The 14,167-nt window shown below is 50.0% G+C and overlaps 1 protein-coding gene and 1 long non-coding RNA gene across 13 annotated transcripts in view; both read left to right on the forward strand.

Moving 5' to 3' along the window:
* The window catches only part of BCL11A (BCL11 transcription factor A), a 141,375-nt gene that overhangs the window by 72,630 nt on the left and 54,578 nt on the right, over nt 1-14,167 (forward strand). For 9 of the 12 annotated variants that reach the window (XR_013949541.1, XM_080587871.1, XM_080587873.1 and 6 more), the window contains one exon: nt 4,734-5,063. Coding sequence is in view for 11 of the 12 variants with exons in the window: in XM_080587870.1 (XP_080443996.1) it covers nt 4,734-5,063 (330 nt within the window). In the remaining variant the exon portion in view is untranslated. The other 3 variants (XM_080587875.1, XM_080587868.1, XM_080587877.1) reach the window with 3 other exon arrangements.
* The window catches only part of LOC308193349, a 21,714-nt gene continuing 21,634 nt past the window's right edge, over nt 14,088-14,167 (forward strand). Inside the window, exon 1 of the long non-coding RNA XR_013949571.1 lies at nt 14,088-14,167. This exon is cut by the window's right edge and continues 3,499 nt beyond it. This is a non-coding gene — a long non-coding RNA (uncharacterized lncRNA).

Raw genomic sequence — 14,167 nt, forward strand, 5'->3', positions numbered from 1 at the left:
GGCAGCGCCGAGCCGGCAGGGATTCCCTCTTCGCCCTCGCTTCGCGCTCCCTCGCTCGCTTACTATTTTTTGGAAGATTTTCAAAAAAAAAGTGGAAGTGGATTTTGATTGGGAAAAATCTCGTGTCTGAATGTTTACAAGCACCGCGTGTGCGGGGAACCTCCTGCCAACAAACACAGGCAGGAGCGAGCCCGGGCTGAGCACACACACACACGCACACACACGCGCGCACACACGCACGCTCGCACACTCTTCGCACACCCGCGGACGCCCAGCTCGCCGCCGCATTTAAACCCCAAACCAAATCTCCTCTCCCCGGGAGAGAAAAAAAACAACCCGAGCCCCACAACACTGTTCGCAACAAAAACTCTTCGGCTCCCTCCCCGCAGCCGACACAACACACACCAGGGCTAGATGCAAGATAAGCGGGAGCGCTCTTTGCACAACAAAAGGCAACTCGAGCTGGAAAGGTTTGGGGTGAGGGGGGGGAAGGAAGGGCGAAAAAAAATCCCCTTTTCCTCGGGGTGAGCTTGGGGGGAAGGGGACACGATGCATGCTTCTCGCGGCTCCTTTTCCCTCCTTCTTCCTTGCTTTCCTTTCTCCCCTTGTCTCTCTCCCATTATTCCTGGCGGGTTTTGTTCCCTCCCAGGGATGGCAGAAAACCCAGGGCGATCGCTCGCTGCCAACGAGCCCCGCTCGCTCTCGCCTTTTGCAAAACTTTGCACGGCGATTCCTCCCTCCCAGCCGGCGGCGGAGAGGCTGGCGGCCAGCGCAGCACATGCAGCCCCTTAGCGAAGCGCTGCGGCTCCGCGGAGCCGCCCGGGGGCTGCTCCCCCCGCCCCACGCTGCCCTCGCCCCGCCGGGGCTCGTCCGCAGCCCCCGGCCCCCTTTTTCCGTTTTCCTCCGCTCCTCGGATCTTTTTCCTGGCGCCGCTCAGCGCTGCGCTTCCAGCACCCCAACCCCGCTGCTGGGGCCCCCTTCCCCGAACCGGGGGCTCCTTCCCCGCCCGGGGATGCCCGCAGCTCCCCTCCCGGGGGGTGCCACCCGCCGGCCCCCCCCCTTTGGCATCCCGGCGCAGCGGAGCCCCCCGGCTCCCAGCGCGGCCGCGGAGCCCCCGCCCGGCCGCGGCGCTCGGCCGGGGCGGCCCGGGGGGGACTCCGGGGGGGGCGGGCGGGGAGGGGGAAGCCTGGGGGGGCCGTGGCGGAGCGGGGCGGCTCGGCTCGGCTCGGCACGGCGGGCTGTGCCGTTCAGTCGCTAGGAGGCACACCGACACCAGAAACGCCCCCGCCGCCCGGCGAACTTGAACCTGGCCGGCGCCTCCGCGCCCGCAGCGCGGCCGAGCCGGCGGGAGGGGGAGGGCTCGCCGCCCGCCCCGGCCCTTCCCCTGCCTTGCCCCCCCTTCTCCCCCTTCTCCCCCTCGTCTTTGTTCGCGATTTTGGCCGCTTCCAGCCACGAGCCCGCCCGCAGCCGCCTCCCGGGGGCGGCCCGGCCGCTCCGCAGCCGCGCAGCGCTGCGCGGGGCCCCCGCTGGCTCTCCGCGCCCCCCCCCCACCTCCCCGGCTTTTTAAAAAAAATTAATTGGGAGGTTTTTGGGGGCGGCGGGGGGCGGGCAACTTTGGCGCCGAGTTTGCCGCTGCCCCGCTCCCCCGGCCCGCTCCGTGCCGCCGCCCCCAGCCTCGCCCCCTCGCCGCCCCGCACTTGAAAGCAAACTTGGGCCGAGGCCGCCCCCTCCCTCCCGACCCCCTGCCCTCCTTCCCCGCTCTCCCGAGCCGTGCCGAGCCGGCCCCGGCAGCCCGGGCCGCGGCTCCCCTTCGCCCCGCACTTGTCGGGCCGGGCAATCTCCCGCCGGTGCCCGGGGCCGCCGTGCTCCTGGGGGGCTGGGGCCGGGGAGGAAGGGGGGAGACGGAGGGACACGCTCCTGCAAGGGCGGTTCGCGTTAGAAACGGGCACGAACCATTAGGTAGCCAGGCAGGGAATTTGGCTTGCCCCCGAATTAAAACATGCAGCCCGCGAAGCAGTGCCCAGACCAGGTGAATTGCATTGTCGTGCTTTCTTCACACAAGGCCGTTTTTGCTTTCTTTTTCGCTTTCTGGAAAAGTAGCAGTGAGAATAAAACCGTATTTTGCTGGCTCTGCCTCCGTCGGGAGCCAAATGTTTTGCAGTGAAGACGGTGCCAGCCGTATTTCATACATTAGTATATAATTCTTGTTAATTAGCAATAATTTACGTTAAGAGCATAGAAAATGTTGAGGTTACAGGTTTTATATCTGTACATTTGATCATTTGTTATTTTCAAGAACTTTGCCTCCTATAAAATTAATTAGGTGAAATGTGGAGGTGTAATCAGCAACCTCTGAATTACCACTTCATTTCCTGGTTTTGATTGTAAATCAGCCCAGTCACTACAGACTTTAGCAAAGTCTATTTTTGTTTAGCACTACTTTTAACCGTCTGGTGTCTAAGCGCCGTGTTACCTTCCACTGCTAAATAATACTGACAGTGTCAGAAATAAATCAGGCCACGGGAAAACATTATAATTGAGTAATGATTATGCAGAGCTCCTTGCTAAGCGAGCTGTAAGGGGAATGTTGTTTATTTGGCGTCTTTCGCTGCGGAGAGTTGCTAAGCCAGAAGTTACGTTTACCGGTTAGCCCCAAATACCTTTGTCTGATGCGTGTGGCGAGCTACTGGTGGAATTAGTCCTGCAGTGATTTACTCGCTCTGTCCGACCGCAAGGAATGGCCGGGGAGAAAAATGCCACGCGCAGAAATCCTGCAGACACATCCTGCTCCCCTCTCCGCGCCCAAGCCTGAGATGCCCCCGGAGCGCTAGCGTTGGGGCTGCAAGTTTAGGAGAAAACCCCGGCGATTAAGACATTGCTGTTATTAATACGAACGTAACCTTCATATTCCTGTGGTTGACCTTACGTTAAATTAGAAGTAGTACCAGAGGCGAGAAATTATGGACTGTATCCCTGTGTCCTAGTTGGAGCTAAGGTACGGTGAGGTAGTGTGCTCTTTCAATATTATTTCACGCAGCACAACTGGGAGCTACTCCAGATCTTCCTCCTCAATATTCAGCCTAGGCAGGGTTGAAATAAATTTAACCTGAGTTCACTGGATTTTTGCACTTTATCAAAATCAGTTCCAATATCGCGCAGTCAAATTAAAATCTATTTTTTGATTCTCTGTGGCTTTAAGTTCATTAAATGTGAAATTGGCAGCTAGCTAAAGAAGGTCAGACTGATTAACTGTTTAGGAGTTGCATTCTGTCTCGCCTGCCGTACCTGGCACTGTTTTGAGGTGGTTTGCCTTTGTAGTACCCTCTCATTTTTGTTGCTGCTGCTTGCGTGCGTGTGCGTTGCGTAGACAGAGGAATACCAACGCACTGGCGGTATTTTTTTTTCCTGAAAGGCTGTAGTGACTGCACGCGTATTGCCAAGATATTTCCGTGCAAACTTGAAAAAAAAAAGGCAAACAGAAAAGAAAGACGTCTCCACCTCGTTAGAGCATCCACTGACGATTATGTGAGCAGAAATAGCCTCATAATGAAGCTTTTTGGAGCTCATTCAGAAAATTTGTCAACTTTGACAACATTAGGCAAGGTATTTTGAGCTTAAAGAAAGCACTTCTCCCCGGTGTTATGAAATGTGCCATTCGCTTGGCCATGCTGATTTTTATATGACGAAGGCCACCAGTGCTAAAACATTAGAGAGAATTTAGGCATTCCTTTATTTCAGGATGAAAAAGGAAAAATGACTAATTGGTTTGTTTCCTTAAGAAATAAAAAATATCCTCTTCGACTAATATCTCTGGGTGGAATTGTAGGTGAATTGGGAATTTATGTGAATCCCGAGGAGCTGCTGAGAAGCGAGAGGTTCCTCCCCCCGCCCCGCAGGAATTTCGGTTGCACTTGATTTTTATCATTTGCTTCTCTGTCATTTATTTTTTTTTTCTCTCTCCTCCCCTTCCACCCGCGAGTAACTCCTGCCTTTTGAATGTGTAAATTGGAAGCCACAAATGTGGGTATGACACGAACGCGTACCCACATACGCATGTACACGTGCACGGAGAGGGCCATGCGTGCGCTGTGTGCCTGCGCGTGTGCGTGCCTCCATCCATTCCGCCTCTCCTCCCTTGCTTCTGCACACAGGCGCTTACACGCTGCGTGTATGTTGAATATGCAAGATATGTGTTGAAACACCTTTTGTCTGCACATGCACACGCGTGGTTCACGAGCCTGAATTTTAGAAAGTAGGTCTGGCTTGTGGAAATACACACCCATGTGAGAGGGAGAGTGAGTGTAATGCTTTCAGCCTTGGATTCATATACATAAATAATACATCCAACAATAAAACACGGCATTCGCTTTTCTTCCTAGCACCACCGCAGTTTTGCAGTATATTCTTGAAGGCTATTCATTTGATTTTGCCACTAAATCGTTAAATCGAGTCGGAAATCTGTCCTCATCCATGAGCACAGTTACAGTTGCAGGGTTTGCTCTCCCAGTTCTGTGTGCTACAGCTGCTCCTGCAAAATACAGTCCCCGTAGCTGATAAATTTGGCTTCTCATGGCGGGGATAGTGGCCGTGTGGCATTGGTCTCTTGGGGGGGGCACGCGGACATTGCCGACGCGGTGCGACATTTGTGACTCGGGGTTCAGTGTGTGCCCCCCCCGCGCCCAGCGCTTTCCACTGGAGCACTAACGATTCTCCTTTTGTTTCTCAAACTGCAGCCGAACCTCTTGAAGCCATTCTCACTGATGACGAACCTGACCATGGCACGTTGGGAGCTCCAGAAGGGGACCACGACCTCCTCACTTGTGGCCAGTGTCAGATGAACTTCCCGTTGGGGGACATTCTTATTTTTATTGAGCACAAACGGAAACAATGCAATGGCAGTCTCTGCTTAGAGAAGGCTGTGGATAAGCCACCTTCACCCTCACCAAGTGAGCTGAAAAAAGCATCCAATCCCGTGGAGGTTGGCATCCAGGTTACGCCAGAGGATGACGATTGTTTATCAACGTCATCTAGAGGAATTTGCCCAAAACAGGAACATATAGCAGGTAAATTAAAACGAGGAGAAGTGTTTGCAAGTTTATTTCCATTTCAGTCGCAACGTAGCACGTTCGCAGTCGCAAACTGCTGCGCTCGGCTCTCTCTTGTGTTTGCCACGGCGGCCGACGTGCTAAATGCCCTGCCTTCGGTTTGCGACGAGCACGCGACCGGTATTTGCTAGTGGCTGCGTAGAGGCAGGAGCAACAGGCACGTGCCGTGCGACCGAGTATTTTTAATGGTATTGTGTGAGGCTGCTCTCGTGATTTGTCTGTATTGTAGTCACTGTCTCCCGGTGCCTTGCCTGCTGTAGCGCTACGGGAGGAGATTTCAGGCCCTGCTGCAGGAGCAGGGAAGGAGCTTTCAAGTCTTGGGTAAACTCAGGGGTGAAAGAGTTAACTGAGCATCAGCCAGCCTTGGTTCCATATTGGCTGTCAGCGTATGGACTGTAATTAAACACAGCCCCATGGCAAAGTGACACCACCGACCTTGACTTTAAGATGCCATTTTCGACTGGCCAGGCCAGAGTAGAGAGGGCAGTTGCTGAAGCGCACAGACATGCTTATTCGAAAAGTTTAAGGGCATGTTGGAAATTTCAAAAGGTTGGTTTGACAGGAAAGGCCGCTCTCTGCAGCCTGCCTCCTCAGCCAAATGATAAATGCTTCTCTGTGCTCTCTCTTGTCTCTGATGTGGTTTTGACAGATGTATCTTGATTTTGTTTGTGGTTTACACAACCACATGTCATCCGTACAAATGTCCAAGGCAGAGTTCTGTTTTGTGCAACAAACAGTCTGAAATGCAATTTAAAAAAAAAGGGTAAATAATTCCATTTCTTAGCATTTTTTTTTAAAACCGGAAAGCCATTCGCTGTGCAAATATTTTGCAAATTAGGTTGAAAAAATAGAACGTACGACGCGAAAGAAAATCACAGAGCACTGGCAGTCTAACGAGGCGTACTCTGCTTTAAAATCCCGTTAGTAAACAAGAACACTGCCCATTCGTAGTGAGCATTGCAAATCGCTTCAAATCACGCTAATAATACCATCTGAAAAATGCAAGGCTGCGGGATATCAAAAGCAGCAAATGCCTGGACCAGTTTCCTAAAACAGCCTGCGACGTTTGGGACTCGGCACTGCCTGTACCTCTGTGACAAGAGGCCACAGGACAGCGCGGTGTTGTCAGAAGTGCAGTACATAATCACATGATGTGCTGGAGCTTGTCTTGGGCTTGCTTTGGCCACAAAGTTAAACCATAATAGGGCAGTAGACGCTGGGAGTTTCAGTGTGATATTCTCGCAGCCTTCCTAGCCTCCCAACCAGCCATTAAATCACGCTCGGTGTTTGTGTTTTGCAAGGTTTTGCGGTAGCGGCAAATACGTGCGAGCATCTGTCTGTACACACGCATACATATGCAAAGCCACGTGCATACCCACGCGTACATAACGTGAATGAATAGGTACTATTTCTGCGGAGTAATAGATGTTACTTTGAAAGCATGTATCGGTCGGTGTGTGTATATATATACCTTATATATATATATGTATACCTTATATATACGTATATATATGTGTGTGTGTGTGTATATATATATATATAATGCAGATTTAGAAAGAAACAGAGGCTCAGCTACTGATAAGCTACATTTTAAAACAGTTTAAAAAAATATTAATTTGGTATATTCAACTTGCAGGCCACGGCTGGCAGAGGGTTATTTTCCTGGAGTGGTGCAGGGCAGTGCCCATTTCCATGTGCTGCCTGTGATGTGCAGACGAACGAACACAAGTGTAGGGCATGATTAATGAAGCGGGAGCCTGGCGGAAGGGATTTGTAGTCTTCCGAGATCTGGAGCCATACTAAATCACCAAATATGGAGGAGCGGCGGCGTGATGTAACGCTGTATTTACATATCGAACCGCTCTGCTTAAAAGACAAAACACAGTATCTGTCAAGCAAGAATTAGGAGCACTCCTCGCACCGTGGTCCCAAATAGGTCATTCAGTCTGCGAGCCGGCCGCGCCGGGGACGTGTTCATGAGAGGGAACTCCTCGGCTGAGGACCTGACTCCAGTGGTTGTTCGGTGCTGGGGACGCGGCCAAACCCTGCCCGTCTCACGCTCTGACGCGAGGCGAGGCAGGCAGCCCGAGCAGGATCTGGCCTCGTGCTGCCATGGGGCCGTTGACTCAGACGAAGCTTTGCAGCGGCGGTCACAGCATGTAAAGAGAGGTGCGGGGCCTGATCCTGCTCACTTGTGCTTGTCCCAGTGGTGTCTGGCTCGTCGCCGGCCGGATTTGCCCCCTCTGCTCGCTCCCGGCCTGGGCCCAGGCATGAAATGTGAAGGTCTCAGGGGAAGCCATGGAGTTCAGGCTGCCGGAAGGCCCCTGGATGAGGCACTTCCCAGTTCTGCTATTTCATACCTGCTTTTCTGTGCAGGAGTGCAGAATGTAGGAAGATAGCTGAGTGTACAAGTAAAAATTAATTTTTTTAAAAAAAAAGGGAAAGACAATGCCTTTGGAAAAATACCTAGGAACTGAGTGAGCTGATTGTCTCGGGTGAGAGACCAGAAACGGTGTATTTAGTTGCAACATAAAAATGTACCCAATTAGTTGTTGCTCTGCACGAGGTGTTGGAGGTTAGCTGTGGATGCAGTGTGGGCTCTGCCGGCACATTTGCAGTCAGTAAGTTGGTGCCTTACTGTAAGAGATCATCTTAAGATAAGTAATGGTTAAAGATCAGCTCATCTAAAGGAACAGGGCACTGAGTCATTCAAATGCAGGGAGAAATGATGTCTGTTTTAACGTCGATGGGCTTATCTTGATCCTCGCTGGTTTCCGAAGGCAGGGGCGATTACAGTAACGCGGCTGTGTGCGACCCCATCGGTACCAGCTGAGCAGCGCGCACATGCAGGCGTGCATACCTGGCTCTGGGTGGGCGGATGCCTGCGCGCAGCTTTGACGCGATATAAAATTTTGAGTGATGCTGATCCAGCGCTATGGCTGAAATGTCATAAATTTAACTGGAAATTAATAGGATATGTTGTGTGGGTCCGACGAGGCAGCTTTCATCAATATGTATGTCAAACACTCACCACCAGATACCAGCAGTCTGTGATTTGCAGCGAGTGCTACGGCAGGGGTTTACTGATCCGGTCTCGTATTTTACAATAGGGGGAAATATTAACTGAAGTATCTAGAGATCAGTGAATGTAAAATTGCTGTTCACTTATTGAAAAAGCCGAAGAAATATTTACAGTCCACCGGCGTCAGGTTTTACTGTTTTATTTGTTGAATGTATAAATCTGAGGGAATTAATGAAAGGCTATTTTTTGGGTGAGGAAGGATCTTAAACGTTACTTGGATCCAGTTAGACCGCTTTGGAGCACTGCGCACACCCACTCGCAGTTACGGCTGGGGATCCTCCAATGCCGTATTTACTGGGCAAAGGGGGAGGAGGAGGGGAGGTCATTTTTAGTGTGTGGATCCTTTATTCTCAAGCAGCTTGTTGTATTCAAATATAATAACATGGGAAAATAACGTACGAAATACCTCTCTGTAATAATCAAAGGGAAAGTGGACATAATTTGCTGCTAAATTTTGGACCAAGTGCATGTGATTATTGTGGTGCTCAGGAGGTGATGTCTGTGACTAGTCATTATGCCACAGACATTTTCTGGGATTGTTATTAGTCGTTGCCGTTATAATTCTGTAGGTTGTAAATTGCAGTTCCTTCTTATTTTGTTTTCTTCCGGATAAAAATTCATTGACACATGAACTAAATAGTTAGAGTTGTGTCTAGACAATGAGATGAGAGCTTGAATTATGTTTGTGGGGGGAAAAATGAAAATAGCAGTATTTCTGAGTAAAATTTGGTTTGCTCTCGCCATGCAGGGAAGCTTGGGGAAGACAGGCTGGGTACAACAGTTCCCTGCAGGAAAAATTGCAAGGGTGCTACCCAAACACTCATGCTCATGAGATTCGGGTCCTGCGTACAAGCTGTATTTGTAAATAAGACAGGGAGAGGTTGTGAACTGGCAGCTTGGATGTTTTGTCAAAGTACAATGTCAGAGAAACTCTTTCTAAGACAAATTGTAAATAGAAGTGTCACGATGATTGCATGATTGAGCTGCAGAAGTGTCTTTCAATTGTTGGCATTGTCAGAAGACTTCTGAAAGCTTAATTAAACGCAGTGGCCTGTGTGGCTGTGAAATTTACTTCTTGGGGGGGAAAAATGTAAAAAATGTGGGGGATCAAAAAGTTGTTCTAACGCCACTCGTGCGGGGATAGAGAAAAGAGTCAATAGTTTGTCTGCTTTCCCCAGTGCCTTTTGTAAATAACATTTTTTGAAGATGTGAACACGTGACGCCAGCATCGTCCTTTGTATGAGGTACAGCTTGTGTTAGTTTTCCTATTCCCTGCTGTTACAGACAGTTAATATAAAAATGGCTCTTTATTGGAAACACAAATACGAGTTCACTTGGAGCACAGAAGCAGGATAGAAAGTTTTCCTCTGCTTCGGCGTGATTGTTCCAGGGAAGCGTCAGAAGTGTTGCAGTGCCTTCAATCTCTATTTTGTGTTCCCTGCCAATCAGATCTTCTTGTTTCGAGGATTAGAAATATGGTTTGCATTCTTCCCCCTATTGTATGTGACATTTAATTGTGAAGCTCACCATGGGCTGAAACGTAGCCGCGTCCAAAATGCTTGTGGTGGAAGAGGCAGCCTGGCACGCATTAGACTTGGTGGAGCTCAGAAAAGGTGCGTGTTCACGTCACGTGCTGGAGGCTTGGGAAATAGAAGGGGCTGGGTAAACGTTCGGCTCTGCGCAGCCGGTCGGAGCAACGAGTGGTGGAAACTGAGGCAGGGAGCTGGAGAAGGGGTAAATTAACCGCCTTCTAATTAGCCCGGTAGGAGAAATAAAGTCTTTCCAAAACATTTCCATAATTTTGTAATGCTTCTCTTAAAGGAGGCCTATTAGCATTACCCAGTTTGCTATATGCAACCCTCGGCACACGAGCTCTTTTTTTATTTAATTCAAATAATAAAGACAATTAAAGAGGCTCGAGAGGCAGTGTCAGGCAAGAGGAGTTCAGCCTCCAGTTGTTTGCCTGCATGCATCCTCATTACAGCCAATTTTTTGGACAAAATTCCCTTCCAGCTTCAGCCTGTTTTTACATCTGAGAGCAGCAGCTTTGTGCAATAAAAGGCGTTTAGCAGCAAGCTGGACACGGCCTGGCGCGGTGCCACCTTTCTGCGCATGGGATCTGATTGCTGAGGATCGACGGCACCTTTCTGCCCGTGGGGGGCTGCTCTGCCGAGCCCGGGGCGCCTCATCATGCTGCAGCCAGCCAGCGTGCCTTCACCTGGCTTGGCGATTCCCAGGATGCTGCAGAAGTTCATAAAATGTGTGGAGCTCCTGTTGAAATACATTAGGATCTATATTCGCACTCATAACGTGGCCCTACACCTACAATTAACTTTTTTTTTTTTTTTTTTGAATCTTGCCCCGTACAAGTGCACTAGATCCAGAGATCCAGTCTGCCTCCTGGCAGTGTCCGTCGTAACAGGTTTGGGCCCATAGTGCTTGATATCAGCACACGTATGGCTGTGATTTATTGTGTCCTTTAACAAACAACAGGCTCATTAGTGTACCCACAAACCGTCTGAGCAGTTAGGACGATCTGTTCTCCATTTCATAATGAATTTCCTCCAAGCACGGTTTGCTCCTTGGGGCCCTGATCCTGAGCACACGTGTGCGGGCGTTGGCGCTGGCGGCAGCTGGGTCAGTGCAGCCCAAAGGTGATGGGTGCGGAGCCCATATTGAAGCCCCTGATCATCCTCCTGCCTTCCTCATCAGTTTTAGCAGGCGATGCGCCCTGTGCCAGGCTGGGTGAGTTTGTTTCCCGACCTCTGCCGGGCCGGTGCGCTCGCTGTGTGCTTTGGAAACCTTTGAGGCAGGCGCTCGCTGCTGGGCGCGGGGCAGAACCGCGGCGTTCGCTGCTGGGCTCATTCCTCATGCGGAGTGGCACCAAGCGGGGCTGGCGAGGGACGGATGGGGCTGCGGGTGCGGTGTGGTGAGGTCAGCCCCGTCCCAGCGGGGAATTGGTGTTCTTCATTTGCCTTTACAATGGGAGCGCAGCTACTGTACCTCGGAGCAGCTCTCAGGTGGGAGCTCAGATGGGCGCATGTAAATGTCCTGTCAGACGCAACACAGGAATATTAATGTTTCTTCGCCACCACGCTATAATAAAGCTGTACACGGCAAGCTTAATATGCAGCCAGTCTGGGGAATTGTATAAAACTTAGATAGCCCAGTGTGAATGACAGTGGTGGAAAAAAATATTAAATATGCCTCAGTTTGCATTCTTGTTTTCCTTTGATCTAAAGCAAAATGAAAACATACATTTCTTTCCCTCCTCATTTCATATAGGTGCAAAATTGGTTAGCAAGTAAGGAATGAAGGAAAGAAAATGAAGAATGTGGCATAGAGCACGGTGGTTTGAAGCACATTCATGTCAGCCTGCCGAGGAGCTTATTTGCCAAAGTATTAGCAGACATTTATTTCTTATACTTGAGATCATTTGTTTCCCTTTTCATTCTTATTTAGTATCGGTATCTGGCTGAAACAAAGAAAACACGGCCACCATAAACAGGGGGCTGGAGCCCGCTTGTCCCCCTGCTGCAGATGTAGCCCAGGCTGTATATCCAGAGCCCGCGAGCCCGCCTCACATAGGTTTCATTTGCATGTCCTTATGGTTTCAGAGCCACACTCTGCAAAAAGGTGTATTTTGCAGCACGGGGACGTTAGAGGATTTTTAATAATGTGCTCATTTAACTGAATCAACAGCTGTCAGGGGCAGTTGTAGTAAATCCACAAAATGCACAGAGAAAAATACATAACGCTTCCTGAAACAAAGCGCTTGAAACAAATTGAGTGCCAAAAAAGCTGCTGAATCCCGAGTTTGCAGACTGTGCACCAAAGTGTTTCTTCTCTCCCCTCTCCCCCGAGACCTCTCCCGGCTTGGCTGGTGCGATTCTGCTGGAGCATCTACCTGAGCAGGTTGCTGTAAAACAACGCTTTGCAGTGTTTGACGGGTGTCTAGCTAAGTCAGCCCGAGCCTAGATTTCAGTGTTGCACACCAAATAACTGAAATACCAAGATTCGAGAAAGAAGCAAAGCCAAACAACTGCATTACTGTCAAGGAAATGAGGCTTAATATCCCTGTGAAATAGCTGTCGAGGAGAAGCCGCGCTTCAGGTAGGCGTTGTCAGGAGGTTATTCAGGGCCGGGTCAGCTTCAGACGCTGAATTCACACCCGAGCAGGGCAGCGTGTGCGCCGGGGGGGGGGGACACCTGGGGAGATGGGGTCAGTCCAAACCGAGGGCTTGCTGTTTGTATCCTCCCTGCGCTTTGCATAAGCACTGAACAATTACACCTACAATTTGATCCTAGCTGTAGATAGAAAAACCTCTGCCTAAATAAACAATAGAATTACTGCGAAACAACAAAGGCTTAAAGAAGAACCGTGCCTTCAGTGGTGTTATTATTGTTGTTGTGGATATTATTATTATTATTATTATTATTATCGTTGTTGTTGTTGCTATTATTACAACTACCACCTTTGTTAAATAAACACCCATTACAGTTCCTTGCTGCTTAGGAAGGAAGGAGTTTAATTTTATGTTCTCTGCTTGCTTACTTGATTTAGTAGGTAGCAAAATATAAAATGCAAAAATGTCCCCCCTCCCCCCCAAAAATTCACAGCAATTAATTTGTCACCTGGTGTTACTTTGCTGCAACATCACAGCTGTTTTTTTTGGACATAGCGCGAATCGTCTGGATTTCCTTGCATTTTAGCTACTGAGTTTATTCTTTTTGGAGTAAAAGAGGAATCAGCCAAATTGTCGTGCTTCAGCCAGGCCACCGAAAGTGCACAGAGCATTTCCTGCAGGAGGGTGGCCAGGGGCTTTTTTTTCACTGTGTGCTCTTTATTGCCGATATTAATTTTCATTTTAAGAAAGAGCTTTTATGCAAAGGGAAGCAGTAGCTGGGGAGCTGCTTTCTCTTGGAGGAGGTAAAACACAGCTGGTTGCATTTAAAAAAAGGGAGCATTACCTCCTGAAAGATTATTTAGAGGCTGCATTATTTTGTAATAAACTATAAACTGTCCTGTGTTAAATGTGCGTTATGTTAGAAAAAATCAATAAGGAAAAATTAAATTCTGATAAAGATACTCTTGGATCTTTGAAAACAACTGCTGTCCTTTTAACTAAAACATTTGAGGAGCTTCAAAGAGTATGTATTTCTTCTGATCTTAGAGCTGTGTGACTGGTAGCAGGAAAAAAAATCTTATTCTACATACAAGTGGATTGCTTAACAAGTCAGCACAGACACATACTTGTTTGTACAATAGAGATAAAAATTCCTGTATAAAAATAATTCAGTTGCTGACAGCAGGCATTGTGCTGGGGCTGCCTCTTTTGTGTTGGCCGGGGGTCAGGGACCACGGCTCCCACTTTCTGCTCGGGGTAGGCTGTCACGATGGCTTGCTGGATGCTGGGAATAAGTTAATTGCTTTATTTTAAGGGATGCTCGGAGCCCAGTCATGTGTTTTCGCTCGCCTGCTCTGTCCCTGGAAGCAGCGAAAGGCGGAAAAAAAAATCTCCTAGTGGGGGAAAGGACTTGACGGCAGTTTGAGAACTGTGGCCTGCAAGAGCCGTGCGCTCGGCAGCGCAGCCCTTAGTGCCTCAACTTCTGGCTGGAATCCGATTCCCAGTTCTGATGCTGCATCCCCCGGCAGCCTCGCTGAGCTCCGCTCCCCCAGCGCTGCAGGAGCGCCAGGGAGAGCGGGTCGGAGCGGGGCCGATGGCTGGCACCGCCGCTTGCCGCTGCCGCCGTTGTGGTGCATCCCCAGCTCCGCTCCTTTGCAATAAACCCTAAAATGCAAGGCGGGAGCCGGCGGGGCACGTGGGGGAGAGCGGAGCCCGGCAGCACCGGCGGTGGCGTGCAGCTTGGTGGTTGGGAAAATAAGGGCACAGGTAAGGCACGCCGTGGCAAAGAGGCGAGGGTCGGCTGCGGATGCAGGGGCTGCCGGCAGGATGCGGCCGCCCGGCTCCTTCCCTGG

Source organism: Anser brachyrhynchus (assembly GCF_964034855.1).
Source record: "Anser brachyrhynchus genome assembly, chromosome: 3".
Lineage (NCBI taxonomy): Eukaryota > Metazoa > Chordata > Aves > Anseriformes > Anatidae > Anser > Anser brachyrhynchus.